At 43.0% G+C, this 27,664-nt stretch overlaps 1 protein-coding gene across 10 annotated transcripts in view; it reads right to left on the bottom strand.

The window, feature by feature from the left end:
• The window catches only part of LOC132881935 (tigger transposable element-derived protein 1-like), a 155,128-nt gene that overhangs the window by 11,286 nt on the left and 116,178 nt on the right, over positions 1 to 27,664 (bottom strand). For 8 of the 10 annotated variants that reach the window (XM_060915058.1, XM_060915013.1, XM_060915022.1 and 5 more), the window contains 8 exons: positions 14,194 to 14,311; positions 13,573 to 13,813; positions 5,440 to 5,651; positions 2,826 to 2,945; positions 2,563 to 2,619; positions 1,703 to 2,194; positions 508 to 716; positions 110 to 269 (listed from right to left, as the gene is read on the bottom strand). In XM_060915058.1, coding sequence (XP_060771041.1) covers positions 110 to 269; positions 508 to 716; positions 1,703 to 2,194; positions 2,563 to 2,619; positions 2,826 to 2,945; positions 5,440 to 5,651; positions 13,573 to 13,813; positions 14,194 to 14,311 — 1,609 coding nt within the window. The remainder of the gene's footprint in view (positions 1 to 109; positions 270 to 507; positions 717 to 1,702; positions 2,195 to 2,562; positions 2,620 to 2,825; positions 2,946 to 5,439; positions 5,652 to 13,572; positions 13,814 to 14,193; positions 14,312 to 27,664) is intronic. The other 2 variants (XR_009654089.1, XM_060915074.1) reach the window with 1 other exon arrangement.

Here is a 27,664-nt window from a genome sequence, read left to right as displayed (position 1 = left end):
CGCGACGAACTCGTTTTTTTTTTTTTTTAAATGTGGCGTTTATCGCGTTTTGGAAAAGAGCTCTTCATATGTATGAAAATATTTGAATAAGGGTTTAGTGCCAACTCACCAAAGATCATCGTGTAGAGCCGGTAACTCTTAAACGTCACCTTCTGGCCCGTCCCTCTTATGTTGAAATGCAGTTGTGCTGTACATTTCATCATTCGGTTCACGATGTTGACAGCCAGGCGGGCAGGAGTTTGTCCGCCAACCTGGGACAGCATATCAACCTGAAACATAATATCCACCTGAATATAATTCTTTTATGTGCGGTCGTCATGTTCTTTTATTTACTCTTACTCTCACTAAATGTTACATTATGTGAGTGTAATATGTGATGACCCTTCCCTAAATAGTGATAATTCCAGACCACAGGACGGTGGCATGTTTCTGTCTCTTCCAATGTGTTTAAAGTGTCCATTAGATTCACATGCCTCCTTCTTGAACAATAAAAGTACAAATACACACCACTGCACTCCGGTTCGCCTCGCAGCTGGAGACAGTCTCTTCCAGTGCGTCAACTCCCTCCTTTGTTTCCAGTGGTTGCGGCAGAATTCTCAAAGCATCAGATATGCTAGTACCCTTCCCTTTCTTCTCCAAATTGGACAGGCGTGTTGATAGTGACCGCAACATATCTTTGATCTCTGACATTTGTCCAAGAAGTGTCCTTCCCAATGCTGAAATATAAAGAATACCATAATTATAATATATGGCTGTGTACAAAGTACCCTCATGTGTCAAATATTTTCTTTTACATATCTTACAGCAGTGTTTCCCAACCTTTCTTGAGCCATGGCACATATTTTACATTCGAAAAATCCCACGGCACACCACCAAACAAAAATGTCACAAAAAGTATGTATCATGAAATACAATGATCATCTAGTCTCAACTTACTCACAATTTACTTACTCGGTGTGAAACCTGGGCCTGTTTTGTTGAACACAAAGCTGATATACTCGCAGGAATTGAAGAAAGACACACGAAGATCTTCCTCAACAGCTCTGAGTCACTCTCCTTTTTTAGTTTTTATAGCAATCATGCTTGAAAAGCCCAGCTCGCATAGATAGGTTGTGGAAAATCACCTTTTTTGTATTCTTCTGACCTCTACTCATACTAGGGCCTTCATCTGGGTCAGGACCCAGTTTGGATTGTGTACTTTTTCTTTTCAAATATTTATCCCTCGCCATCACACCTGAAGCATTACTAAATCTATTGTTTGAATGGCAACAGGCAGATACACAGGTTAATTAGCTACCTGCTGCCATGTAGTGTAAGAGTATTTAATTGTTCTGCCGGTCACGATACGTCGCTAGCATAGACGAACGAAGACAAATTATTTGCAGTAAATAAATAATTTTTGGAACAATTAAGTGAAATTAGATAATTTCCCACGGTACACTTGATGATCTCTCATGGCACAGTGGTTGGGAATCACTGTCTTACAGCTTCAAAAGGATCATATATTCTGAGATTGATCCCAAATGTTATAAACATATCCAATGTATTTTAGCATAATCTCAGAGATAAATGACCAGATCCAAAGTTAAAATTCTGAAATTCAAAACCTGTACGATACAAATTAAATATAACGTAATATACAAACAATACAAATTATAAAATCACACCTTAATTTAACCATTCCTTTTTTTTTTTTACTTACTGGCAATGTCCATCTCTCTTTGTGGTGTTTGGTCCTTCTTCTGTGACCATTCTGACGGCTTCGCTGTTTTGTATTCTATCCTCCTGGACGTTCCAGACTTTGGTGTTGTGTGGGTTGGACTCACACTACTGGGTTTGGGCTGAGGAGTGGTATAGCTTGTCAGGACTTTCCTCATAGGCATATCTGACGTCCGACACGTCTGCTCGATCGTTTTCTTTCGTGCAGATCTGTCCCATTCTCCTCCTTTGCTCATTTTGCGCCTCTTTGTTGGCTGGTCAATCTCCGAATCGGAGGATATGTCGTCCCCGTCAAGTTGTTTGAGCCTCTCTGCTTCCTCCATGTCCGAGAGTTCACTCTCAGACACCATTTCTCTGTCATCATCATCTATCATTGAACAACACATGCTTTCTGATTTGGTATCTATGGCCCTCTTCCTTGTTGCTTCTTTGTTTATATCCTCAAATACATCGGGTATGGCTGGCACCCCATCACCTGTAGAAAGAAAATAATTATCCCTGTTCAAGTTATATACGCTCCTTGTCATTAGTGTTCAGTCCGAACATATATCCAAAAATAATGGGTTTGCCACTTCCACTATATGAATGTTGTACTTCTTAAGAATCTGTCAAACAGCTGCAAGAACGTTTGCCACAACTTTAGCTTGCCTGATTTCAATGCTTTGTGAAAACAGTACAACTTTCAACGTTATCATTCACCTGAAAAATTTCAAAGGGCTTTTTCCATGTTAAATATCATTAATTTATTGTTTCAAGATAAAACGTTCCAAGTACGTGTTTGAAGATTTTAATAAAACTCCAGGGTAAGAATGGCCTTTCAAATCAATAAATAAATCAATGTACCTCGTTTATCAGCCTTGGACCTGGTCAGCTGCCTCCGCAGGTGACTGATTGCCTCCTCTGTAATGCAAAAATAGAGAAAAAAAAATGACTGAAAGGTAACCATACTATAAAACAGTTCATGAATGGACAGCAATAAGGTGTCATTCTTATTTTGTGCTCCAAGCACTAGTTTGCCCTGTGAAACATTGACACAATGGGCACAAACTTCGATTTCGATTCACAGATGTACGCTAAATATTTAAATCATTTTCAATTATAATTACCGTTGCAACTGTTGGCTCCTCTTTTCTTTCGCTGGCTTCTCCGCTGTTCCCCTCCAGATCGGTTCCCTTCTGGTTCAGTGGTCATAAATTCACTGCAGTCACTCTCCTCATCCCACGTTTCTAAATCAAAAATGTATTTATTTATCAAGTCGTACATAGCTTTTTGGTACACATGACCAGAAAAAAAAACCCACACAAACATGAATGAATTTATTTCGAACATGTATAAAAAAAAATGTATGTAACTATTAGTACATACAAAAGAAAGAAAATGAGAAATTAAAAAAATAAATAAATAAAATAAAGAGCTAAGACATTACAAAACACCGCACATTGTTCGAAAAAGGAGTGGGAAGAAGTACAGTACTTTTTTAAATTTCCCACCCCCTTTCTAACTACCCCGAAATCCAAACTACATTAATACACCTATAAAAATATATACCATATATACACTTCATGAATATCTATATAAATATATAATTACAAAAAAAAATTATCTACACACACACACACACACACACACAATATACCATATATACACTTCATAAATATCTATATAAATAATTACAAAAATAAATATCTACTACATACCTATCCCTGTAAATATAAAAACTATCCCCATAAATAAATATATACCATATATACACCATATACTAAGTTAGTTCTAATATAACAATCAACCCTATTCTATTTATAGATTTATCCCTCATCATCCTCCGTTAACATACTTTCTCTTCCATGTACTTGCTTAAAAATATAATTTTTTGTACCTTTTTTTAAACAGATTTATATTTGCACTTTGTTTTATTTCTGTCTCCAGTCTGTTCCATAAAGTCACCCCACAGCTCGATACGCACACGTTTTTCATATTTGTTTGAACCTTTGGTTTTTTAAAATTTAGGTCTCCCCTTAGATTATATCCCCCCTCTCTCTCACTAAACATTCCTTGTATATTTTTTGGCAATAGATTATTTCTCACTTTGTACATTATTTGTGCTGTTCTGAATTTGACCAGATCCATAAATTTCAACATGTGTGATTTTATGAATAGTGGGTTTGTGTGATCTCTGTATCCTGTTTTGTTTATTGTCCTTATTGCTCTTTTCTGTATTGTACATATCGGCTGCAGAGTGGTTTTGTAGGCGTTTCCCCAGACTTCGACACAGTAAGTCAGATATGGCAAAAATAACGAGTAATATAGAGTATACAAAGATTTGCAACCAAGAATATGTTTTGTTTTCCACAGAATTGCCGAGCACTTTGCCAGTTTTGCTCGTATGTATCCTACATGAGGTTTCCAGCAGACTTTATGATCCAAAATCACACCAAGAAATTTAATTTCCTGTACCATTTCTATCTTAGTATTGTCTATTATCAATTCTACATTATAATCTATTTTGTGTCTCCCAAACAACATGATCTTTGTTTTGCTTAGATTTAATGATAATTTATTTTTGTCAAACCATAGTTTTAGTTTATTTATTTCAATTGTGATTGTCTCCAAAGTCTGCTGCAAATTCTCACCGGAACAAAAAATATTGGTGTCGTCTGCAAACAAAACAAATTCCAGTACTTGCGAAATTCTACATATGTCATAGATATATAATATGAATAATTTTGGACCCAATATTGACCCCTGTGGTACCCCGCATGTAATGTTCACGAAATCAGATTTATGATCACCTATCTGCACAAACTGTTGCCCGTTTCTTAGATAGCTTGACAGCCAGCTCCACCCAACTCCCCTAACACCACACTTTTCTAGTTTACTTAATATACTGTGATCAATGGTATCGAATGCTTTTTTTAGGTTCACAAATACTCCAATTGCTTTTTTTTTATTGTCTATACAGTTTGTGATTTCCTCTTTTAGTTCCATTAGTGCATAACATAGCAGGCAATCACAAGAATCAGTCATAAAACAAACATACAAGAACACACCAGCATAATGTACTCATAATAACAATCAAGAGTATAATCAGTCTAATACATTTGATTATTTGGGGGGGGGGGGGACACACTGTTAAACATTTATATACACCTTTAAGAAACCATTTATGAGATGGATATTATTATATGAGATGGATATTATTTTTGAGATGGATATTATTATTTATTTATGAGATGGATATTATTATTAGGCGGGCGGCACGGTGGTGTAGTGGTTAGCGCTGTCGCCTCACAGCAAGAAGGTCCGGGTTCGAGCCCCGTGGCCGGCGAGGGCCTTTCTGTGTGGAGTTTGCATGTTCTCCCCGTGTCCGCGTGGGTTTCCTCTGGGTGCTCCGGTTTCCCCCACAGTCCAAAGACATGCAGGTTAGGTTAACTGGTGACTCTAAATTGACCGTAGGTGTGAATGTGAGTGTGAATGGTTGTCTGTGTCTATGTGTCAGCCCTGTGATGACCTGGCGACTTGTCCAGGGTGTACCCTGCCTTTCGCCCGTAGTCAGCTGGGATAGGCTCCAGCTTGCCTGCGACCCTGTAGAAGGATAAAGCGGCTAGAGATAATGAGATGAGATATTATTATTAGTAATATTCATTACATCATCGACATATATTAACCAACATAATTAACCTATTTATTTTAAAAACACATCGTAATACAGCAAAAGCATACCATAAAACTGCTTCCGTTTCAGCACTTTGAAGAACTGCCAATCATTCCCAGGTTTTGTTCGTCTTTTGATATCCTTCTGTGCATTCACTTTATTTGGCCATGCGATGAATGTTTTGTCATGCGATTCCATAATCCAGTTAACTGGTACAATCCTGGACACAGGTGTACCTTGCTCTTTCCATACCACCTTCTGGTACGGCAAGGTAGACATTCTGTAAAGGAAAAGAGAGGGGGAAAAAAAAAAGATTTAACCTAAAAGTAGCTTTCGACTTCTGAAATAGCTGTAACAGCTTTAGCTAAAATAACCCATCTCCAAAGAAAAAAGTTTTATAAACCCTTTTCTTTTGCCGCTATAAAATCTGCTTAGACCAAATATTCTTTCAAGCCCAAAATCCTTGTGCATAATAGAAACAAAAGTTTCTTCCAAATGACCACAGAGGAAACCACAAATTATATTTTGCATTAATGCGTATTGGGTTTAGCTGTCTTAATGCACATCTTTTCACAAAAAAGGTCTATTAATGACCCATCATGTGAATGTGGCTACAAATCTGAGGAGACCGGACACTTTCTCTTGCCAGAACTTCAACCTAGCAGACAAAACATGCTTATCAAGCTTCTCAACCTTAAAGCAGATACGCAGAACCTTTATTTTTAAATACATTTCTGAGTGGATAGTATCTCCATCCTTGACTCTTGTATGCTGCATAAATGGGAATTAAAAACATATATTTTTGAGAGTTAAACTCGACCGCAAAGTTGGCATTTGAGCTGCCCTGCTGAGCCAGCCAGCCCTGAGTGTGTGATGTCACAACAGGAACCGGTTTTAAAGGGAAGGCCTTCTATAGCTATAGACGAAAGTCATATAAATAATTTATGGTGAAAGTAAAAAAAATACTGTGACCGACTTGCTCAACTCAGACTAATTTGACTTCATTGACTGTGGGTTGACTCTCATTAAAACAGGATAGGTGTTATAACTGATGCAACATACATGTACATGCCTGCATTTTCACTGATAAAACGTAAAAGGCTAATTAAATAATCAGATGAACTGAGACAAATCACATTCTGAAGCAAATTAAATAATCTTATACCAGTAACTTAAACACAATACATGTATTAATCTAAATGCAGGGAAACATGTTTTTGTTGTTTTGTATCCAAATGAGAGTCGGAGCTTACCCGTCTGTTCTCGCTTCTTGAAGGCCGATCTTGTGGCTGATTGTTTCGAAACAATCTGACTTTCACTTGTTCGTTCAGTTCTCCATTCATTCGCTTCTTCCACATAAGGGCGAGATGGCAGCAATATCCAGCGCAGAAATCAGACGGCTGGTCCACTCATTCTCCATTTTCTCCATACGGAGTACTCCGCCATTACTGCTCAGCTCAGGCAATTACTAAAACCCGGGACGGGACGTCACCGGTTTTAGCAACAACCGCGGGAAGGTTACTGCCCGTCCCATCCCGGGTTTTACCAACAACCCTCGGCTCATGCTCCGGGAGAACTGGCGCAACTGGACTTTCCCTTTTTTTAAATAAAAATAATAAAATAATACTTTCCTTTTCTTGTAGCTTTATTTAATTGTTGGTACTGCACCCTCTTTCAATATGGGCTTATAGCCAACGCTCAACAGATCAGAGGTCTTGTATGAATCCTTAGTCAAACGTGCAGAGCAGAGGAGAGACCACTTCATAGGCCCCCAACGTGCCCGTGAACAACTCGCAAAATGTGTCCAAATCTTTGCAGTTTGAACATTATTGGGCCATGACTGCAACATAAATCCACCTTCTGTCGTGTTGCTGCACCCGCCAGCAAAACATCTACGTGGCATGGGGATAAATTAGCTCAAAATGGAGGATCGGAGTTGCAGTCAGCTCTGTGTTTTAGTATAGCGGAAATGGTAATGAGACCGATAGACTTCCTGCTGTGACAGTGCGGACGTCAAGGTCATTCACTCAGACTGCTACCTACATGAATCACTTTAATCGTAAAAATTGCTATATTATATATATATTGTTAACGCTTAAAACTATTCCTGTGCCATTCTTGAGGTCTCAAGGCATTTATAAACCAAAGTGAGGCCATGGTTCTGCATATCTGCTTTAATAGACATTCAACTCTTAAACTACTGCTAGTGTTATATGGCCCATCAGTTACATGCGTTAAAATAACTTTAAAATGCCTTTCAAAGTCTGAACCCAATATTTGAAAGCCCCATATCTATCATTCGTTATCACCTCACTGCATCATGATCAATACATACATACTTAATTTCCTTATCACATTGCAATCAGAGTAAACAATGCCAGAATTGGAAACATTACCCATCATATACTGAATAAGTCACCACTATGAGCCATAGGTCAGTATTAAGTAACTATCTGACCCAAAAAATAAAATAAATAATAATAATAATAAAATTAAAAATTGAATGGTTGGTTCAATTTTCTTGGTCCATCATTGGCAACAATGCAAATCCCCCTTCATCATCACCACCTGGTAGCAGAAGTCCCCTGCATTTTAGTTGTCTAAGTGGAACTCTCTTTAAATGAGTATGTGCGACCGATGTGAAGTGGCATATGCCAAATCGTGTAGATGGTGCAGGGAATTCAAAGAGGCTTGCAGACCTTTCCCTTTTCAGAATCTGGCAGGTAGCACTTCCATTATTGAACACTTCTTGAACTAATGCATTAGTTCCCTTCCTCTAGCAGATAAACTCTGTCTCTTAGTTTTCTTGAGACGCCTGGTGATTCCTGATATCCAAGGTCTGAATTGTTCCTTTGGTCTTGTTCATCTAGATACTTGATCACTTGTCTAATTGGACTGACTGCACCATGGACGAGGGACTTTAGTGTACCCAGATAGCTCTCAAAGGGGAAAGCACTTACTTTGTCGAGTGGCATGCCGTGATATAAGACATCCGTGATGTGGCTCAGACTGTGTATATTGTATGTGATAAACTCAGGACCATATATCTTCACCGATTCCTTCACAAACCATTCTAGCAGGTTGCGGGCATATGCCACCCTCTCAGAATTTGTAATTGCCACTTCTGACGGGAGAATCCTCATGGCCATGCTCAGTGTCAAGAAATGGTGGTACTGCGCTTCTGGTATGTTGTTCTTCAGGGCTAAAAATCCCCCTTACAACAAAAAAAGTAACTCTGTTGCTTTCCAATACTCCAGTTCATCAAGCCCACGTGGCTATCATTGGAATAGTGATGGTACATTGTCCCTCATTTTTCAGGTTTGCTGAGATTGTATCCAAACTAGGAGTACCTAGTTTTATGCTCCGTTTACCTTTCTTTCAACAGCATCAGTCTCATTACACCAAGGCAAAAAAGGTGTATTTAGTCTAGTACAAAAGCACTGACCATTGGAATTCCAAGATACTGGACTGCAAGAGGCGATAACCCCTGTTGATGGTCTTCATAACCTTGAGCAGCAAATTGTGAGTCTATTCTTAGTGGGGCATCCGTTTCTAGCAGTCGCACAGATCCAAAGTATTGCCCATGTGCTTCACACCTCTCACAAGAATTGTAACCGGTGTGGCCAGTTATGCACTTAAGGAAAGACCGAGCAGATGCACCACACACACACAAAGGCTTTTATCCTGACTCTGTAAACCCTGTCTTGGTAGGTGAAATTGTTGGTGCTTAGGCCTTCTGTTTCCTTTATGAAGTCAGTCAGGAAATTTGCTACATTCTTTAGTTTTGTAGGTCCTAGCCACTGTACAATTGCAAATGGGCAATTCCCATTAACAGATGCCAGGATGGGCCAGAGTTTTGAAGATTTGCTTTCAAACAAGGGTATTCCATCTACATTCACTGTCAGGGCCAATGTTTCAACATTATTATTGCTCTTGATGTGTCGCATGAGACCGGGTGCAACTTCAAGGTAAACATACTCTCCCCCAGCAACTTCTGTCACATCCACTCATCTCATTGTACGTTTCAATGCACGAGGGTCTTTAGGAAGGAAGGGAATTGACTTGCTCAAAGTTGATAGCAGTCTGACTACATGTCCGGATATTCTCATCTATTGACCACTGAGATGTCTCATCTCATTATCTCTAGCCGCTTTATCCCTCTACAGGGTCGCAGGCAAGCTGGAGCCTATCCCAGCTGACTACGGGCGAAAGGCGGGGTACACCCTGGACAAGTCGCCAGGTCATCACAGGGCTGACACATAGACACAGACAACCATTCACACTCACATTCACACCTATGATCAATTTAGAGTCACCAGTTAACCTAACCTGCATGTCTTTGGACTGTGGGGGAAACCGGAGCACCCGGAGGAAACCCACACGGACACGGGGAGAACATGCAAACTCCACACAGAAAGGCCCTCACCGGCCCCGGGGCTCGAACCCAGGACCTTCTTGCTGTGAGGCGACAGCGCTAACCACTACACCACCGTGCCGCTCCCCACTGAGATGTCATCTTTCAAAATGTTTTGACTGTGTGAATCCTTCAAGGCATCCAACCAGTTGATCTCGTAACCATCATTACCATGGTCCACCTGGACTGATTCATTATCTTCATCAGTACTTTCTACCTGCGGACCATCATAATTAGTGTCATGAATTACGGAGTTTGTTTCCACATTATCATTAACATCAGCATCATGGGTGGAGTTCTCAGTATGATCTGATGCTGCGGAATCATCTTTGTCTCCAAGACTATCGGCTGTGTTTCAACAAGCATGTAAGAATTCCGCTCTTCTTTTCCGATATTCCCTCATGCAAGCAGCGCTCTTTCTCCTGCCCATGATATCTGCACGTAAGAATTTTGAATACATGTATGGGAGCTGAAGAAACTGTGCATTATTGTATGTAGGTTTTTTTCACAAATGAAACATTGTGCGTTAAACTAGGAATATATAAAAATAAGGTCTGATAACATTAAACATTGATGAATGATACCTTTTTTTTTTTTTACACTTGCCTGTATTATCAAAGTTAAATTACCAAGTCTTCATTAGGTAATGGATTTACCCAAAAACTAAAAATTTAACAGGCTGATGCAACCTTACGTTTTCCCATCTCAAATTCTAGGACTATTCTAAGATCTGTATTACCTTTATTTTGGTTAGTTGCCGATCATTGCCTCATTAAGTATGTAAAATCCATGAAATGCCACCAAGAATAAAACCCGTGACACACGCATGCCATCGCCATTTTGTTTTTGATTCGGACAAGCTAGCAAGCTCCTCTCTAACTGGATGCATTTCTGGAGTCATTAGTGCCTTAAATGGGCGCAGAACAAAATCTACAACATACTGACTTTTGTATGAATCTGGTTTTCCTTAGACTTGCATGAAATTTAATTTGACTATAGTAACTAAATAAAATAAAATATGAGCCCATGCCTCCGTTCTCTGATGATATTACGCCGCAAGGTGGCAGCACTGCCAGTAAATTCAGCTCACAGGCCCAGCTGTTTCTGTCCCATAACCATATGACGTATGACATAAGGAAAATAAAGTAATTAAGTATTAGGGTGTTCTGGAAAAAGAAGGAAAAGGAGGAGGAGGGGGGGAAACTTGTCCAGACTTGTTGCACATTAAATCGACTATCTCGTCCGTTAGTCATCACTGATTTCAGCCACCTAATGTCATATTTGCGAATGCTTCAAAGCAAAGCCAAAGGCATAACCCCAAAGTAACTCAGTGATATTAATTTTTAAAAATCATTAATTCAAACTGATCTTAACACCTGACCTATTCCTCTAAGGGCCTAAGGACGAGAATTTCACTTTAATCTGCTTTACAATAATTCAAATGGATGTAAATGGGCCTACTTACCTCAAGTAGCGTAGGCCCTAGGCCAAAACGATGGTTTGCAGCTTAGGCTTGGCCCTATGCGGCGATCCGTCCAACTGCAAAAACACTTTTCCGCTCTTCAAGAACACCAACGCAAATGGCAAGTTCGAGGATGAGGCTGGGTATAAATCAGCCGTATCGTTAATCCCCCGCGGTTAACCCCTCCCCCCGGGGGTGGGTGGCATGGCTCGATGAATGACTCAACACGCCCGCCGACATGTCACACATACGTTTATGGCATGAATGACTTTAAACAAGGAGGCAGTTCTCCGGGACACAATATAGTGAGTCGCTTCTGTCACGAGGGCACCAGTTTTAAGGAAATACCCCTGCAAGTTACCTTTACCAAAAATAGTTGTAAAAGTGCGACGCAAATGCAGAATAGCGCATCCAGGAACAAGTTAGCGCCCGGCATAAGCGCTTCCTGAGTGCTTTCCGGACGCAGTTTTATACCTACTGTACTGTGGATATTTATAAAGGAGCAACACATATAGAATCTGACAAAAGCTCCCCGTTATATTTGTAGAGGCACACATACATGTAAATTACTATTTTGTAGGCCTATAGGCTACATTTAGAAAAGTCAGTACCATGGGCATAGCGCTAAAATAGTGCTTTTATAAATCGCTATGAGAGCACTTTATTTTCATGTAAATTTTGCACAGAAAATCAATAATTGTATATTTGAGGTCAAAAATATTTTGCATGATAAGTATCAAAGAATTAATGCACAATTAGGTCTTTAAATTGCACATGTAATAAAATAGCTTAAAAAAAAAAAAGTCCAATATACAGTGCTATACCAGAAGCAGTTTCATAGCACATTTAAATACAGTGATACAAGCGCTTTCATAATTCAGAAATATAACAGTTAAATAGGATTCTAATATGTATGAATCAAAAAAATAAGTTGATGGCTTAAAACTCATGCAAAGAATGCTAAATAATCAGGAAATGTGTCGTTTACTACATTATTTATGAGATGTGGGATTAAGTGTCAGTCCAGTGCTACTCGCATAACACTTGTATAGCACTCCGTGACGGTCAGGAGCAGTTATATCGCGGTCGGCCGTGTAACCCGTGTGCATGGGGTTCCAAGCTGTGATTTAAAGCACTGATGCACACTTTACATGCATGGTACAATCTGCCAAGCACCAAATATTCTTCTAATATTGTCGTTCACCACAGGTATAACGAGTCACGGCAGATGATGACTGCACAAAGCACGGCAAGTTTTTTCACCAACGAGTGACTCATGGCCCAGTGCAAGAGTGAAAGTGTTATCATTTGAAAAGAGAACATGTGAGTCGAGTTGAAAAATTTGTGCTGTTTATACTATTGAGACCATATGCAGGCTGTCAGAATACGTACACGAAACGCTGTCCAAGTAGGTTGTTCTTGCGACATATCTTTGGAAAGCCAAGATTCTTGTGATTCAAGTGATGCAAACAATTTCAAGATACAACCACAACAGCACGTACAGTCAACGCCTCGGTCAGATGACCAACCAACAATTTCAAACTTGAGGAACCTCACTCACGAAGCCTCACAGTAATCCACAATCGTAATAATTCTGACAAAAACAGTTTCATACACAGGCAAAGATCCAGATCCAATCCGATTATTACATCAATAAATACTCACGGACTGGTGTTGCATCACTTGCCTAATTTTCCATGTATTCTAGGTCATACCTCCAGTTTTCATGCAAACAACTTACCTTTCAGAGAAGACCAAAAGCATGCATGTACTTCAAATGGCTCAAGAACAGCATTCAATTTACTTTGGGTAGATCTTGGAGAGGCCAGTTTCGGTTTGACTAACTCCACATTAATGTTAAGGGGTTAATGTTTGTGTTTGAGTGACTGCTGATCACAACTTGGTTTAACATTTAAAAATCAAAGTTTAACTCAGGTTTTAATAATCATTTTGAAAACAGAGTCTTTAAAGCAATATAATGTTTTAAACGGTGCAAACAGAGAAGTCCGTAGACGTGTTTGATCCTGGATATTCTCAATACATTTCAACATCCGGAACAAAAAAAAAATTAAGATGATGAATCATGATCGTGTTAAAAGTTCTTTTTTTTTTTTTAGGGGTGGGAAGAGAGAGAGAGAGCGAGAGAGAGAGAGAGAGAGAGAGAGATTGCCCGAATCTCTTAAATCCGAATTCTTAAAGGTGGACGTAGATGTAGCACTGGGTAAAAGAATCACTCCTGTCAGTACAGGCCTTCAAGAAAAGGGTAGATCATCTGAAAGGACACCATCAGTCATTTGTGTGAAAAGAAAATGCTAATGCACTCACGAAAACTGTGATGATTCTACTGTAACTGTGACGGAATCGACAGGATCATCGGTGGGAGCCTGTGGTTCAGGGACCTCTGTGGAAAGATCTCCCTGGTCTTCCTCCTCTACATCAATCTGGGGTCTTTTTGCTGGCCTCGGAGCCTTGAATGTTGGGGACACCAGCGGACAACGTGTGGTCCAAGGTGCGTCTGTGGTAGTCGTGCCAACCTCCACACTTACAGAACCTGGAACTTGTGTACCTAAAGAAAAAAACAAACAAACACAGCCATTCTTTAGATATAGCATTTTACTGACATTTTAAATACTCCTCTATAAATATTACAACCACTATCCATGTCTAGTGCTGAAACAAGTCATTCCACTGGTATAATAGTAAAGCCAATGAGCCACTCACTGGTGATAGACTGCTCATTACAGAGTAACGACAGGCTATAATGTCTGATAATTAACATTAGAATGTGTCATAAATGACAGGACAGAACTGGAGTGAAGGAATTTGGCAAGATGGTTACTTTTGTTCACAAACACCAACAACAACTTGGAGTCGCAACTAAACATAGAAAGCTTTTAATACATTTTCAGGAGCACAAAAACAAATTAAATTACAGACAACACAAACCTTTGCTTCGAACATGAGGGCTTAGTGTACGCAAGGAGAGCTGTGTACCCTGAGATGACCGGCCGGGTAGGTCTGTTTGGCAACCAACATGGTTACCCAACAAGGTCTGTGATGTACTCTGGAAGAAAGATGAACCAAAAAAAAAAAACCCCCACAAAAAGGAGATACATAAATGACACCAACTTTGATGGAAAACAACCCAAACAACGTACCTTCAAGATCAATTGAGACCTTCATATAAAACTTCTGAAAACCTTTACACAGATTCTTGCCACAAAAATTCAAGTCGACTAAAGAAGCAAGATGTTACCGTTTTTTTCTACCAAAGTGACACAAAAAGACTGTACATCAAATTACACAAGCTCTTTTGGTTGCAAGCAAGAAGCCTATCCCCCAAGCTAGCCTATTAGCTAACCCTAGTATATACATATTTACACAGCTTGTGTGCCCCATCACATCCCTAACATTGGGGAAACTACCTCGCCAAGTGATAGAAATATACTATTTGGCATGCTTGAACTCAGAGGCTGGTCTGGTTGCTACTTGTTCTTGAAACTAGTACAGGCTGGTCTGATTACTACTTGTTTTAGTTTGTTAGATCCTTGACATGCATCTTCACTTGCACATTCTGTTCTCTGCTTAATGAAGGTGACTTTGACCGGTAACGTCTTGCTTCTTTTCATAAGACTCTGATCCTGACAGGTGATATAATGCTACATAAAGCAGTGCAGTCTAAACCAGTGATTTAATGCATCACCCATTTACATTATAACTTTGCTTTGTCAATTAAGTCATCATCCTCCAATCACATAGCTACAACACAGTCCTCAATGTGAAAACATACTCTTCTCCTACAATAAACTGAGAAACATCTCTGAGCAGCTGTGTCTGTCTGCTCCCAGATCGATCCATGAGGCAGAATCTCAGATGTCAGAGGTCAACATTCCTGCATCATACTCGGTCAAGTTAACCTCGTTCACTACAGGCAGATCAAAACCCAACACCAAGTTAACCTGAACTAGCAACAGATAACTGCCTGAAGATGTGAAAAAGAACTGTTTCTTAAAGCCAAAACGAGTGAGGATCTTGTCAGATTTTAAAAGTGGCAGGTGTTCTGGCGCAGCTTCAAGATCCAAGAAAGCTTTATTGTCAACGTGTTCATATACAAGGTGTACCATTGAAATACCATTTCCCTCAGGCTCCCCATGGTGCATTTAGAGAGAAAATAGAAGATTACAAAACAAGGTATATAAACTATCTAAGTAAACATATACAGCAGAAAATCACTAATGTGTACCAAATGTGTCTTACTAAGGGCCAAAAATTGACCATGTCCTTTCCAGCAGAAACCTATGGTATATTGCCACAAATTATGTCTAATATATACCTGTAAAATTTCTCACTCATCTTCAACAGCAAATAAAAGTCACATACATGGGGCCTATGGACACTAGATTTTGCCATATTACTTTATATTTGTAAAAAAAAACAACCTATAAATATACTCATAAAAGACAAAATTATGTGAAAATATATTGCTTTTTATTCAAGGATGCTTTTCATGTTCTGATTAACAATATTCAGGTCTACAATTTTTAAAAGCAATACTATCCCAATACTTGAACTCTAACAAGATCAGACTTCTCAGCCTGTGGTGTTTTGAACTGTAAGTAAATATTCCAAATATCATGAAAAAAGTTGCTTGTATATTTGTTTCTGTGTCACATACAGAGAAAATGATAGTTCCTGATTACGTCAATAAGTTGCCTATAGCTTTTTATGTAATTGACTCTGTACGAGATAACATGGGGCCTACGGACGCTACAAGTGAGTTAATTGTCCTGCATTTTGTAATTCAGCAAGACCTTCCAAAGTACCATATAGACATATTGTCTTGTTGCTAAAGACCCTTCCTAGTTATTGTACTGAGCTCATTGTGTCTCTCAGCATTGTGTACATAGGGGGGGCCTCCGGACACTACGGAGATTGTCATTTTGAATCATAACTCGGTAGTATTAGGAAGTTATATTGTGAACATGTTTGGTTACCCCCCCCCAAGTCTGGATACTTTGTAGATGAGAAATTCATTATAAACTAGATGTCAAATTTACATTTAATATCATGAGCTTGATAAATTTGACAGGAAATCTCTCGATAGTAAATCTGTCACACTGCAGACATTTCATGCGTGGTCCAACAAGATGTATATTTTGCAACAAAATGGTGTGCTTCAGCCTGAAAGATTAGAAATATGATACACTAGCACAAGCAGTGCATCCAATAAGTTGAAATCATATATTAAAGTACAGATGATGTACAACTTTCCTCATAGAAAAGAGAAAAAAAATCCATGAAATTGTAGCAATTTTGACCCACATTCATCATTTTATTATTGTACATATCAATGTGCGGTTTTCGACATCTGATAGTCCTTGCAGTACACACTCAAACACTACAGTTATCCTGTTTCGATGATTCTGTGGTTATAAACCCGCACACAGGCGGCCTAGGGCATTGGATTGCTCTCAACTGGACAGAAGCAGTAGTGGAGTTCGGCAGCCCCATGGGTGTCTGAACAGCCCTTTTTAGGATCGCTCTGTTCACCTCCACGACATGAGGAAGGGGCGAGAAAAGGTGCCCTAAATATAGCCTGCTTCATCTTACCCTGGCCTGCATACCGCGGCAGGCAGGGATCCCAACTTGTGGTCATAACACTAAGAAGAAAACATCGGTGACATCTCTCAACACTAGCACATGGAATGTGCGAACGCTCATGGACAGCGCCAAAGCAGACAGACCCGAGACGGACAGCACTTGTTGCAAGGGAACTTGGCAGGTACAACATCCATATTGCAGCTCTGAGCGAAACCATGCTCGCAAACGAAGGTCATCTGACAGAAGTTAAAGCTGGCTACACCATTTTACCGGAGCGGCCGTAGCAATGAGGAACATCATGAAGCAAGAGTGGGTTTTTCCATCAGGTCTAACTTGATCAGCAAGCTAGCCAGCCTCCCCAAAGGATTGGATGACCGTCTCATGACCCTGCGGCTCCCTCTGAAAGGAAAACGCCACGTTCATCAGTGCTTATGCCCACACTATGACAAATCCAGAGGAAATCAAACAAATTTTATGAAGACTTGGAAACCCTCATAGCAGCTGTGCCTAAAGAAGACAAGCTCATCGATCTCAGGGACTTCAAAGCCAGAGTTGGTACAGACCACCAATCATGGGAGGGAGTCATCGGGAGAAATGGAGTCAGTAAAAGCAACAGCAATGGTCACCCATTACTGACGACATGTGCCACCCATGACCTTCTGATCACCAGTACAGTCTTCCGCTTACCTAACCGTAACAAGACATCTTGGATGCACCCACAAAACAAGCATGGGCATCTCATCAACTACGTCATAGTCAGAAGAAGAGATAGGCAGGATGTCAGAGCGACAAAGGACATGTGCAGCGCAGATTGCTGAACTGACGACCAACTCATCCTCTCAAAGCTTAACCTGCACGTTTAACCAAGGCAGTGCCCACAGGAAAAAACGGCAAACAAACGTATGAAGAATGTCAGACTGGAACAGCACTCCATACTACAGGATCTCAGTGAGGACCTGGACAGCAAGCTGAGTCGACTCAACCTTGGCACAAATGAGGCAGAAGTGGACGGGGCAGTATTCAGAGATGTGGTTTACAACACCACACTCACTCATCTGGGCAAGAACACTCGCAAACACCAAGACTGGTTCAATGAAAATGAGGAGGAAATCCAGAAGCTGCTCAATGAGAAGTGCGAAGCATACAGAGCCCTTCAGCAAGACAGTGCATCTGCCTCCAAGAAAGTGGTCTTCAGCACCACCAAGAGCAAAGTTCAGACAAAGCTCAGAGAGATGCAGGACTCCTGATTCATCTGCAAGGCAGGTGAGATACAGTAATACACAGACCGTAACAACTCCAAGCGTTTGTGATGCCCTGAAGACCATCTACAGGCCACAGTCCTCTGGAACCTTACCTCTTCTCAGTGCTGATGGTACTACACTGCTCACTGACAAGAACAAAATCCTGGAAAGATGGGCAGAACATAACGTTCTGAACAGGCCCTCCTTAGACTTCCGGGTATGGCAGCGATCTGGCTGGTGGTGTAGTTCGAGAGCTCCCAGAACGGTCCGACATTTCCCCTGCTTTAGAGTAATTAACGGGTTCATATCGGTGAAATTCCTATGGGGAAATACCAATTAAGAAAAGCTAAGACCACAACCAGTCCAAATAGTGAGAAAAACTAAGATATGGTGACAGGAGACGTCGAAGAAGTCGATACAGGTGAAGGTAACGCGCATGCTACGATGGATGCCCTGCAAGCTAGCATAGGCGCCATCTGTCTCGTCTCGTCTTCTTCCGCTTTATCCGGGACCGGGTCGCGGAGGCAGCAGTCTAAGCAGGGAAGCCCAAACTTCCCTTTCCCCAGACACCTCGGCCAGCTCCTCGGGAAGAACACCGAGGCGTTCCCAGGCCAGCCGAGAGACATAGTCCCTCCAGCGTGTCCTGGGTCTTCCCCGGGGCCTCCTCCCGGGGGGACATGCCTGGAACACCTCCCCAGGGAGGCGTCCAGGAGGCATCCGAAAAAGATGCCCGAGCCACCTCAGCTGATTCCTCTCGATGTGGAGCAGCAGCGGCTCTACTCCGAGCTCCTCCCGAGTGACTGTGCTTCTCACCCTATCTCTAAGGGAGCGCCCAGCCACCCTGCGAAGGAAACTCATTTCGGCCGCTTGTATCCGCGATCTTGTCCTTTCGGTCATTACCCAAAGCTCATGACCATAGGTCATAGGTCAGGTCATAGGTCAGGACCATAGGCGCCATCTGCACTGACATAAAAGCAGGACACTTGGACCCCTCCTAGAACTGCCACCTTATTGTGGTGGAGGGGTTTGTGTGCTTGAATGATCCTAGGAGCTATGTTGTTGGGGGCATTATGCCCCTGTCAGGGTTTCCCAAGACAGACAGGTCCTAGGTGACAGGCCAGACCAAAAGCAGTTCACCAAAACCCTTATGGAGAAACAATCGAGGACTGTGACGTCGCCCGGTATGGCGCAGCCGGGGCCCCACCCTGGAGCCAGGCCCGGGGTTGGGGCTCGTATGCCAACGCTTGGTGGCTGGGCCTTTGCCCATGGGGCCCGGCCGGGCTCAGCCCGAAGAGGTGATGTGGGCCCAACCTCCTGTGGGTTCACCACCCACAGAGTTAGCAGTAGGGGACTGGTGCAGTGTGGATTGGGCGGCAGTTGAAGGCAGGGGCCTCGACTACCTGATCCCCGGATACAGCGGCTAGCTGTTGGGACATGGAATGTCACTTCACTGGGGGGGGAAAGAGCCTGAGCTTGTGCGGGAGGTTGAGAGGTACCGGCTAGAGATAGCCGGGCTCACCTCCACGCACAGCTTGGGCTCTGGAACACAGCTCCTCGAGAGGGGCTGGACTCTCCACTTCTCTGGAGTCGCCCATGGTGAGCAGCGGCGGGCTGGTGTGGGCTTGCTTATAGCTCCCCAGCTCAGCCGCCATGTGTTGGAGTTTACCCCAGTGAACGAGAGGGTCGCTTCTCTGCGCCTTCGGATCGGGGAGAGGGCTCTTGCTGTTTGTGCCTACGGGCCGAATAGTAGTATAGAGTATCCGGCCTTCTTGGAGTCCCTGGGAGAGGTACTGAGGAGTGCTCAGACTGGGGACTCCATTGTGCTACTGGGGGACTTCAATGCTCACGTGGGCGATGACAGTGACACCTGGAGGGGCGTGGTTGGGAGGAACGGCCTCCCCGATCTGAACCCGAGTGGCGTTTTGTTATTGGACTTCTGTGCTAGTCATGGTTTGTCCATAACAAACACCATGTTCGAGCATAGGGGTGTCCATAAGTGCACGTGGCATCAGGACACCTTAGGTCGGAGGTCGATGATAGACTTTGTTGCCGTTTCATCTGATCTCCGGCCCTATGTCTTGGACACTCGGGTGAAGAGAGGGGCTGAGCTGTCAACTGATCACCACCTGGTGGTGAGTTGGATCCGCTGGCAGAGGAGGAAGCTGGACAGACCTGGCAGGCCCAAATGTATGGTGAGGGTCTGCTGGGAACATCTGGCTGAGCACTCTGTCGGGGGTGGGGGGGGGGTGGGGGGGGGGGGGTGGTGTCTTTAACTCCCACCTCCGGGAGAGCTTTTCCCAGCTTCCAAGCGAGGCAGGGGACATGGAGTCTGAGCGGACCATGTTCTCTACCTCCATTGTGGACACAGCTGTTCGGAGCTGTGGCCGCAAGGTCTCTGGTACCTGTCGTGGCAGCAATCCCCAAACCCGGTGGTGGACACCAGAAGTAAGGGATGCCGTCAAGCTGAAGGAGGAGTCCTATCGGGCCATGTTGACCTCCAGGACTCCTGAGGCAGCTGACGGGTATCGGCAGGCCAGGCGTGCCGCAGCTCGGGCAGTTGCAGAGGCAAAAACTCGGAACTGGGAGGAGTTCGGGAAGGCCATGGAGAAGGACTAATTGGTCGGCCTCGAAGAAATTCTGGCAAACCGTCCGGCGCCTCAGGAGGGGGAAGCAGTACTCTGCCAACACTGTTTACAGTGTGGGTGGAGAGCTGTTGACCTCGACTGGGGACATTGTCGGGCGGTGGAAGGAATACTTTGAGGATCTCCTCAATCCCACCATTATGTCTTCCATTGAGGAGACTGAGGCTGATGACTCAGAGGTGGACTCGTCCATTACCCAAGCCGAAGTCACTGAGGTGGTTTGCAAGCTCCTCGGTGGCAAGGCACCGGGGGTGGATGAGATCCGCCCTGAGTATCTCAAGTCTCTGGATGTTGTGGGGCTGTCTTGGTTGACACGCCTCTGCAACATTGCATGGCGGTCGGGGACAGTGCCTCTGGAGTGGCAGACTGGGGTGGTGGTCCCTCTTTTTAAGAAAAGGGACCGGAGAGTGTGCTCCAATTATAGGGGAATCACACTTCTCAGCCTCCCAGGGAAGGTTTACTCCAGGGTACTGGAGAGGAGAATCTGACCAATAGTCGAACCCCGGATCCAGGAGGAACAATGCGGTTTTCGTCCTGGTCGCGGAACACTGGACCAGCTCTATACCCTTCATAGGGTGCTCGAGGGTTCATGGGAGTTTGCCCAACCAGTCCACATGTGCTTTGTGGATCTGGAGAAGGCATTCGACCGTGTCCCTCGTGGTATTCTGTGGGGGGTGCTTCGGGAGTATGGGATTCGGGGCTCTTTGCTAAGGGCTGTCTGGTCCCTGTACGAATGGAGCAGGAGTCTGGTTCGCATTGCCAGCAGTAAGTCAGACCTGTTCCCAGTGCATGTTGGACTCCGGCAGGGCTGCCCTTTGTCACCGGTTCTGTTCATAATTTTTATGGACAGAATTTCTAGGCGCAGCCAGGGGCCAGAAGGAATCCTGTTTGGGAACCACAGGATTTCATCTCTGCTTTTTGTGGATGATGTTGTCCTGTTGGCTTCTTCAAACCAGGACCTTCAGCATGCACTAGGGCGGTTTACAGTCGAGTGTGAAGCGGCTGGGATGAGAATCAGCACCTCCAAGTCCGAGGCTATGGTTCTCGACCGGAAAAGGGTGGCTTGCCCTCTCCAGGTTGGTGGAGAAGTCCTGCCTCAAGTGGAGGAGTTTAAGTATCTCGGGATCTTGTTCACGAGTGAGGGAAGGATGGAGCGTGAGATCGACAGGCGGATCGGTGCAGCCTCCGCAGTGATGCAGTTGCTTTACCGGTCCGTCGTGGTGAAGGATCTGAGCCAAAAGGTGAAGCTCTCAATTTACCGGTCGATCTACGTTCTGACTCTCACCTATGGTCATGAGCTTTGGGTAATGACCGAAAGAACAAGATCGCGGATACAAGCGGCCGAAATGAGTTTCCTTCGTAGGGTGGCTGGGTGCTCCCTTAGAGATAGGATGAGAAGCACAGTCACTCGGGAGGAGCTCGGAGTAGAGCCGCTGCTCCTCCACATCGAGAGGAATCAGCTGAGGTGGCTCGGGCATCTTTTTCGGATGCCTCCTGGACGCCTCCCAGGGGAGGTGTTCCAGGCATGTCCCCCTGGGAGGAGGCCCCGGGGAAGACCCAGGACACCCTGGAGGGGCTATGTCTCTCGGCTGGCCTGGGAACGCCTCGGTGTTCTTCCCGAGGAGCTGACCGAGGTGTCTGGGGAAAGGGAAGTTTGGGCTTCCATGCTTAGACTGCTGCCTCCGCAACCCGGCCCCGGATAAAGTGGAAGACGACGAGACGAGACACTTGGACATGAAAAGGGAACTGAGCGGATTTTGAGACAATCAAATGAGACATGAAGGAAGAGCTTGGGAACTTTAGAGAAGTTGTTAACCAGAAACTGAGCAAGATCGGTGCAGAACTTAAGAACACGAGACTAGGATGGATGAAGTAGAGAACCATGTGGCTGAGGTGGAAGAGTGGAATGTTAACGCGAAGGATGCGCTTCTTCAGGCTTTGAAGGAACAAGAGCATATTGTGTCCAAGTTAAAAGATTTAGAAACACGCTCCCGCAGAAATAACCTCCGCATCTTCGGGATTCCCGAGGGAGAGGAGGGGAATGATGCATGAGAGTTTCTGGAGAAATTCTTCAAGTCAGAGTTGCAACTCCTGGACAGTGACCTTAAAATACAACGCTGTCACCGGTCACTCGGACCAAAACCTCCACCACAAGCCGCCCCGAGATCCGTGATTGCTTGTTTCCTCACATATAAAACCAAGGAGCTGGTGCTGAGCACTGCATGGAAAAAGAAAGAGCTGCATCTCAATGGGAGGGGAAAAAAGTGTACTTCGATAATGACTACCCAGCAGAAATTATTCAAAAAAGAGATAGGAATATGCACTATTGAGGAAGGTGTTAAAAAAAAAACGGGGGCTCAGATTCCAAACACCCGCAAAACTCAGTCTTTTATGAAGGACCCATCACATACAACAATGCAGAAGAGGTGACAGAGGACATGCTGAAGAAGGGGATACTAACAGCTGGCGAAGAAACTGACGAGGGCATTATACCCACCGACGCACCACAGACAGCTGAGACACCCCGCAAAAAACACATGGGAGGTCAGCGGGTCCGCAAGACGTCGGAACCAGGCCACAGACATTGAGCGAGCCAAAGAGAAGCTCTGGGGATTCCAGCGAGCTATCACACTCCAGGAGAGCATGACCTGAGGTGCACTCGTGAGTGATAAGAGGAATGCAATAATTAGTAATTATTATAATTATTTCAAAGACATTTATTAGAACTGTCAGGAGGTTTTTGTGAGGGTGTTTTTTGATTGAACACTGGTTGAATGTTATAGATTTCTCTGTAAGAGTAACATGGTTATGGGAATAAGAGTTCTTAGCTCATAATATGATAATACTGATAGAACCATTTCTCTGGGTGACAGAAACTGCACCAAAACCACCAACTGTGTGTACTACAATCGCTTATAGGACGATGCTAGGATGCATCTGGAGGGGCCCTCCCTTTGGAGGCTTCCCCTCCCCGTTCAGATGTTATTTCACTTCACTGTTGGAGGTTATTTTTGTTTGGTTGTTTTGTTCAGCACAGATGTTTTTTTATTTACATGTTTAGGTTAATGGAGGGGGAAAATATGTGGATTAGAATTAAGAGGTAGAATGTTGAATCAGGAGTACAAAGTAATTACTCTAAATGTTAACGGTCTGCAAAATCCTATCAAAAGGGGCAAGCTGATTACTAAAACAAAAAGAGAAAAACAAATTTTTGGCCAGGGGACTCACCTTAGGCGATAAAGAGCATGAAAAGATTAAACAGTCGGGCTTTAAAAATGCATATTACTTATCTTACAAACATGGACAAAAGAGAGGAGTTATAATATTAATCTCTAACAAAGTTACATTCCAAATCTCAAAACAGATAAAGGATACTGAGGGGAGATACATTCTAGTAAAAGGTTACATTGATTACAAACAGGTAACATTATTAAATGTGTATAGACCCCCAGGCAACAATAAAACACTTATGAAGAAAATATTTGATTTGATTGCTGAAGAGGCCGCTGGGGTCCTCATTTGTGGTGGAGACTGGAATATACAATTACAACCCTTCCTTGACTTAATGTAACAAAGAGAATTAATCCTGAGACAGTCACTGTTAAGAAACTTCTCCTAGAAGCAGGTATGATGGATGTATGGAGGGAATTAAACCCCCCACCCTCAATGTACATTCATGAATTGACTACTTTTTCATGTTTGATTCAGAAAGACAGAATTTTAAAGGACCCATGGCATGGTGGTTTGTTGATGCTTTAAACGGGCTCGTGGAGGTTTCCGGATGTTATATCCGCAGCCTTTCTCGAAATGAACCGTCGGCACGTAGATATAGCCTCCTGGGAGAAAGCCCCATTTCAGCCCTTTTCCCAGTGTGTCGTTTTGCTAATGAGAAGCATGGAGGCGGGGAAGGGTAGAGGGTGGGGGCAGGCCATGGGGGGAGGGGCTTGACCAAGCTGCGGGCATCCTACCTGTGTGTGAACAGTAGCAATGGCAGGTCAAGCAACAGTCCAAGCTTTCGCTTTTGACCCGGAGTCCGACTTCACAAGTCTAAATAAGGGAGTGGGAAAATGTGTGTACAACACTAGTAGTATAGTATAGTAGTATAGTGTTTGCGAACGTATAATACCCTAGGCTTGAACACGTACTCCATAACCAAAGGGGATAGAAGCAGCAACTACAGCAACATATCGCTTATCCAACAGAAGACATGCATTGCGGAGCAATAGTCAAACATAAGCTCATAAGTTACAGTCAATTTCCAGACTAAACTCAGTTTAACAGAGCATGCTGCATGCTTTTTGGTTTTGTAGCGCAGAGTACCTGGCTAACTGCAGGAAGCGGTTAGCTGCACAGCTAATGTAGCCATTGAAAGGCTAACGCACCGATTTTAAAACACGGCAAAACGACTTAACAGTTATACACTTACTTGTTCGCTGTTCGTGGCTGATGCGGCAGGGATGCTTGGTACGGACCCAGGCTTCAGTGACAGTTGATGTGCAAAACCTGCCCTGTACTGTCCCAAGTTGTGGAAACATTCACCAGGAAAATGCTTCCGACAAACATACACCGTCTTAGGTAGTCTCGACGGCGTATTATTGGAGTAAATAAAATTAAGCCACTATGTCTTCAGGGGCTCTCCCGTCGGCAGTAAAAACAGACTCCTTTCTGTGTTGTCACATCCATGTACAGCGCAATTTCCATGTTTCGCTCGCTTAGGTGGTGCCATGTTGTTGTGTCCTCTATGGTCTCCTCACTACAAAATTGAAGTGACGTATCTATGGTGGCAACTTTTGAGCTGGGCGGGCAATCCATACAGTGGGTGGGAATCCGGGGGGGGGGGGGATCATCTCCCTTGCTGACGTAGTAAAGGGAAGAGCCTATCAACGCACCATTTTGACGCGCCATTCTCAAATGTTGACAAAGGGTGGGCATAGTTTGATTTACACATTATGACATTTCTAGCCACTGGGGTGACTTAAGAAGGTCAGAGGAACTCATTTTAATGTTAAAAAAACTCAGAAAGTGAAAATTTCATGCCATGGGACCTTTAAAGTGTCAAACGGGTCAAAGACATCTCAGACCACGCAGGTGTATATTTATCCCTACATCTGGACACTGAAGTCAAAAATATGACATGGAGGCTCAATGCAAGCTTATTAAATGATCCTTTGTGCAATCAATACATTCAAAAGGAATTTAAAGAATATTTAGAACAAAATGATACTGATGAAGTGTCTCCAGGTACTGTATGGGATGCTGCCAAGGCAGTAATAAGAGGAAAACTTATATTGTGGTCCTCAATTAAAAAGAGGGAGAAACAGAAGCAAATAAAAGACTTGTTGCAGGAACTAAAAAACCTAGAATTGAAACACATGGAACTTAATGATTCCAAATTATTAGATCAGATAAAACTCATTAAACAAAACTTAAACAAAATATGATAGTCATGAGAAGATAAAAGCTAAGTTTATCAAACAAAGGTACTACGATAATGGGCCAAGAGCTAAAAAGCTGTTAGCCTGGAGGATAAGAAGACAACAGGAGGAAAGGTTCATCCATAAAATTAAAAGGTGCCCTTCCACCAAAAACGTTTAATACTGGCTCTTTTTGAAATACCATAGTTCACTCCGAGTTGCATATGCATGCTGCATGTGAAAATGTTCTTCTACTCCCATTCCCTGTATTAGCTTATGAAAGAAAATAGTCTGAAAAACGAGCGAATCAGAAAAAGCCCTACGAACTTACGCAAGTTCGAAAATTAGTATTCATGGCCTCGCCCACCTTGGCTTGCGATCGCCAACAGAAAGAAAGTTCGGATTGAAGCGCGAGGAGAGCTAGCAGAGCCCATCTCGTCAGTAGCTAACGAAGAGGACCTAACAGCAAGTTGAAAACATGTCCAAACAAGTTCGTGCCTGTGTTATTTGTGGCAGTAACATCAATGTTGCATTTCTTGCCCAAGATAGAAGAGCTGAAGAAGAAATGGTTGGAATTTATCTTTGGAACACCACCAGCGAAGTATAATGCAGCATTATTAGTGTGTTCTGATCATTTCAACCACAGTGACTTTTCAAACTTCGGTGCCTTCAGTAGTGGTTTTGCTTTGAGGTTGTTTTTAATACCTGGATCTGTACCGTCAAGACGATCGACCACCAGCTCACAAGCTTTTTGTTCGAAGGTTTTTGTTACAAAATAGCATGTTCATTATTCTCCACGTTAGCATGCATAACATGGTCACAAGCTAGGCAGGGATGAGAGTTTTCCGCTTTTTCTGAGTAAAAAACAACCTTTTTATATTATGCCAAATCCGTTGAGAATTTTTTTTATTAATTTCGGGGGGTTGGGGTATGTTCCTTCATGCTGTTCAAACTTTATTAACTCCAACGATGTTTACACATTATTTCTAAGTCGCCATCTTTAGTCTCGTTTAAATCTCGTTGAATGTGATGTAAAATTCGTGTTATCTACATTGTTATTGGTCAAAACATCGATGTCGAGACCATAATAGCCAATCAAAACAGTTTTTACAAAGACACCCACATCCGCTTGTCCTGACCCACTGGAGGCAGCGTCACAGTGCTGTTAGCCAATCAGAGATAACACGTTTACATGTCATGAACATTAATGAATAAGAGCTGAAATCCTGTCGTTCTCCCGCCACCCACTCCTCCACCAAACTAGAACAGCCTGACAGCATTTTTTTCACCAAAACCGGCTCACAGGGCATTCATTCATACTAGAGACCACTGCAAAATTAATGAAAAAACGATGCTAGGAGACCTTTAAGGACAAACGATCTGGAAAAATATGTGTCATAAATTAAAAGAAATACAAAACTCTTGAAAATTACTATAAAGATTTGTACACACAACCGAACTGATTCTTTGAGCATTGTACATTTTCTGAACTCATTGGATTTACCATCCATTGGATCAG

Source organism: Neoarius graeffei, chromosome 1 (assembly GCF_027579695.1).
Source record: "Neoarius graeffei isolate fNeoGra1 chromosome 1, fNeoGra1.pri, whole genome shotgun sequence".
Taxonomy (NCBI): domain Eukaryota; kingdom Metazoa; phylum Chordata; class Actinopteri; order Siluriformes; family Ariidae; genus Neoarius; species Neoarius graeffei.
This window is presented reverse-complemented; position numbering and strand designations above follow the sequence as displayed.